Source organism: Frankliniella occidentalis, unplaced genomic scaffold (assembly GCF_000697945.3).
Source record: "Frankliniella occidentalis isolate FOCC.00 unplaced genomic scaffold, Focc_3.1 Scaffold61, whole genome shotgun sequence".
NCBI classification, from domain to species: domain Eukaryota; kingdom Metazoa; phylum Arthropoda; class Insecta; order Thysanoptera; family Thripidae; genus Frankliniella; species Frankliniella occidentalis.
The window spans coordinates 59,171-63,180 of record NW_026267191.1 but is presented as its reverse complement, the minus strand read 5'-3'; the positions used below and the strand labels follow the sequence as shown (position 1 = coordinate 63,180).

At 49.9% G+C, this 4,010-nt stretch overlaps 2 protein-coding genes across 3 annotated transcripts in view; one reads left to right on the top strand and one right to left on the bottom strand.

The window, feature by feature from the left end:
- The first annotated feature begins 224 nt into the window (after nucleotides 1-224).
- On the top strand, nucleotides 225-3,323 carry LOC113202728 (brachyurin-like). The gene is made up of 7 exons (XM_026417102.2): nucleotides 225-363; nucleotides 709-748; nucleotides 878-1,028; nucleotides 2,069-2,244; nucleotides 2,347-2,448; nucleotides 2,526-2,656; nucleotides 2,903-3,323. The coding sequence occupies exons 1-7, from the start codon at nucleotides 325-327 to the stop codon at nucleotides 3,080-3,082; spliced, it is 819 nt and encodes a 272-aa protein (XP_026272887.1). The 5' UTR covers nucleotides 225-324; the 3' UTR covers nucleotides 3,083-3,323.
- Nucleotides 3,324-3,614: 291 nt separating this feature from the next.
- The window catches only part of LOC113202721 (cysteine-rich protein 1-like), an 11,784-nt gene continuing 11,388 nt past the window's right edge, over nucleotides 3,615-4,010 (bottom strand). For both annotated transcript variants that reach the window (XM_052267939.1, XM_052267938.1), the window contains exon 3: nucleotides 3,615-3,757. In XM_052267939.1, coding sequence (XP_052123899.1) covers nucleotides 3,714-3,757 — 44 coding nt within the window. In that variant the 3' untranslated portion in view covers nucleotides 3,615-3,713. The remainder of the gene's footprint in view (nucleotides 3,758-4,010) is intronic.

The window sequence follows — 4,010 nt, the reverse complement described above, 5'->3', positions numbered from 1 at the left end:
GTCGCGGCGAAACGGCATTTTCTAGGTCGATAGGGCGCGATCAACCCAGCAATTGCCGATAAAGATCTGATAATCTACTCCTTAGGAACTCAGCGACGGAGAGAGAGAGAGAGAGAGAGAGAGAGAAAGAGAGAGACAGAGAGAGACAGAGAGAGACAGAGTGAGACAGAGAGAGACAGAGAGAGACAGAGAGTCGATGAGGCAAGACAGCTTTCTATAAACTTCTACCTCCTCACCCATTCTTTGTCCCTACGCCGCTGGCATCTCAAGTGCTCTGGGCGCGGTGAGCGCGGCGCGCTGCTCGGCTCGTCGTCACCAGTCGCCATGAACATCCTGAGCGCCGCGGTCTGCATCCTCGCCACGGTGAGAAGACGTTTACCATTTTAAGGGTCGCACCAAAACGCGCACACCTCTCCAAGACTAGAAACGCACAAGTGTGTTAATGTCGCCCACTTGTAGGTGTATGAATTATGAATGCCCATTCGTATACACACTTACTTCAAATAAGGATTTCCATTTAAAATTCACGCACATGTGTCTCCATGTGTACGAATGTCGTTCACACTCGCACAAGTGGGCGAAATTCCCACGCACTTGTGTTTCTGGTGTAGCGTGCGTCGTTTTTTGGTCCGAGTGTCGGGTTATAGCCACGACCCTTTGTTATTGATAAAGTTGAACCTAAAGTCGTGCCTCCTGCCTCCTCCTCAGGCCGTGGCCGTGACCTCCACCCCCGTGGAGGTGGTGACCAGTGAGTACACTTCATTGAGATCACCAAACCTTCAATAATTAATTTTTGTGCCGCACTTCGTCGGAGATTCCCTTGTTGTTATTGACGACGATGATAGTCACCCCCCCCCCCCTCCCCGTCTGCGAGCAGGAAGTGGCCGCCTGGGGATCCACAGGGGCAAGGACGCCACGAAGGGGAACCACCCTTACCAAGTGGCGCTGTTCGCCGACAACCAGTTCTTCTGCTCCGGCGCCATCATCAGCATGAACTCAATCCTCACGACGGCGAACTGCGTCGACTGGTGCGTGGGCCGATGTACTGTTGCTTTGTTAGAGGGCTTTATCAGAACTGGAACTTACAAACGGCAATATCTTTATCAAAACGAGACACTTTTACCTTCGCACAGAGAGAAACACACCTAGTTACAGCTACCTAATAATTCCCGCATAAGAAACGAGATTGAGTGCTCCAGGAGAAATGGTCCAAACCGTCCGTCCGCGTCACGTGATTTGTGAGCGACTGATAGGCGCTTCGTTGTTGTACAACACATATCCCAACTCCCCATCTCAAGACGCGTCCAGTCATGTTTAGTACGACACCTTTCAGTCGCTCCACATATCGCGTGACGGGCGGGCGAACACCCTTTTCTGGAATTGCCCAAAATATGTCTGCCTGCACCAATCAAGAGAAAATTCTCGTGACTAAATTTATTCAATCAGTGCATTTAAAATTTAGTTGACGCTGCCAAAATGTCGCGTTTAAATTTAGTCCCCTGTACTAGTTATTTAAATTTTCCGAAAAAGTTTTTTGAATAATTTTTTTAAGATTTCTCTCAATTTTTTTCTAAAAAGTTTTATTTTTAATGTGTTGTTTCAAATTTCTCTGGAAATATTTTAAAGTTTCAAAATTATCCGTAAAAACTCTTCATTGCGAACGACCAAAAGTGCGACGTTGGAGTCAAAGAACGATCGTGGACCCCTTCGGCCCACCCCTGCGGCCCGGCCGCCGGTCCGGGTAGGCCGCCAGCTCCACGCAACCGCCGGGCGGGTCGGCCTAGCCTAGCCAGCGCGCCGCAGGCGCTACGCAGCGTGGGGATGAAAACTGTCAAGGAACGGTTGTCACCATGAATTCAAATAAGTGGCCCGATAATCCCACTAGTAGGCTTGGCAATTTCCAAAATTATCCAGAAAATTTCCGAAAATTTCCGCGGAAAACGGAAAACTTCCAAAATCTGTGCAATTTCCTTTCTATCCCGAAAAGTTTCCGTTTTTCCCTGAAATTTCCCTGAAATTTTCCAAAAACTTTCCAGGGCTTCCAACCCTTAATCCCACCTACCCTCAGGGCTCGTGGTGACATCGAGGTTCGCGCGGGTGTCTACAAGCTGGACGACACGGACAAGGACATCCAGACGATGACCGCCACACCGGCCGACCGCATCATCCACCCGAACTTCGACCTCGAGTACCTGGACAACGACATCGCCATCATCAACAACCTCAACCTCCAGAGAGTTGAAAGTAAAAAAAAACGCCACCACTGTTAATCCATCGCTCTCAGAGAGCGGCTCTCTTATTGTAGCGTTGACGCGTTAGTTAGCTAAATGCCACAACCTGCTCTAGATGTGGTGGAGTGGGCCAAGCTGCCAACCTACGCCGATGCCGGCATCAACCTCACCACCGTGGTCGCCACCGTGACGGGCTGGGGCAGCGTCAACGACGACGGTGGGTTGATTGAAAATACCAGCAGGTGAAAAAAAATCAAACCACAAACTAACCCAAAAAGCACACCCTCCTTCCAGACAAGCTCAGCAACGTGATGCAGGTGGCCGAGATCACCCTCGCGGACACGAGCGCATGCGTCCCGGAGTACGGCACCGGCATCATCGGCACCAAGCTGTGCGCCACCACGGAGCTGGCCAGCACCTGCACGGTGAGGGGCCGACGCGACACAAGCAGAACAGCGGGGGTTATTTCTTCTCTCAGTGTCACATGCTACTCCACTGTGGAAAACATGGACTCGGTAGACTCTTGGACAGCTTAAGACTTTTGGACAGTTTTAGACTCGTGAACAGATTTAGACTCGTGGACAGTTTTAGACTCTTGGACAAGTTAGACTAGTCTAGACTGTTCGACTAGTCTAGACCGTTCAACTAGTTTAGACCGTTCTGTCCTGCAGGGTGACGCGGGCGGGCCGGCCATCATCACGGTGCGGAGGGAGTACCGCCTGCTGGCGCTCGTGTCACACGGCAGCCAGGGCGGCTGCACCCAGGGCAAGCCCGTCGTCTTCACTCGCGTGTCGGCCTTCCTCGAGTTCATCCAGGACAACGCGCAGGCCGTCTCCATCAGCGACAACTAGGGCATAAATATTACGACTGCTCGATTTATAAATCCAAATAGCAAAGTTATGCCCTGTTATTCAATTCTTCGTAACATGAAGACGGCTTTGTAAGCAACTAAGGGTGTGTTTTTGGTAAATAAGTTTTCACGGTAAACCCAAGTGTTTTTGTCTGAAAATGCGGGCAGCTTTCACTCATCTTAAAAGCATTGGACGTAAATATTTATTCTGTTTTGAAGTAAAATAATAGACGGCTACAGTGCATCGCTTTTGTCCAGACATGTTCACAGGAAATCTCTCCACTGAAATTTCCCTCCACTGAAATTTCGAGGAAAATTATTATAAGCACCTTTCTAAAAAATGACCAATAAGCGTTTCGATGGGTATTTCTGTGTGTAATTACTAAGAGTCCGTAGAAAAATCGTATTTTAGATTGATACAACTGGCCGAGTACCCTAGAGAGTGTGGAGCCACGCGCGCCCACAGGTAGGCAACCCAACAAACGTGCGCGCGGTGCGGGAAGGGAGCGGGGGGCACATCAGAGCGGAATATCTACAACCACAAACACTTTATTTAACAACGAACAGGGAATGTAAGAGTACAGTCGGAAGAGTTCCGTGTGGTGGGCCACCACTGGGCGCCGGACCGCCGCTCACTTGTTGTACACGTAGCTCTCGGCGCCGCCGCGGCCGAAACCTGGAAAAGTGCGACAAGAGGAGTTGCGTGAGGGAGGGGCAGCAAATCTGACAGCAAGATAGGGTTGCGAGCCCTGCAAATTTTCGGGAAAATTTCGGAAAAATTTCCCAGACTTTGCAAGTTTTTGATGTCTGGAAATTTTCGGGAATTTTTCGGAGGTAGTTGGAAGTTTTTAACTCTACAGCCAAATAAAGCACAGAGAGAGAGAGAGAGAGAGAGAGAGAGAGAGAGAGAGAGAGAGAGAGAGAGAGAG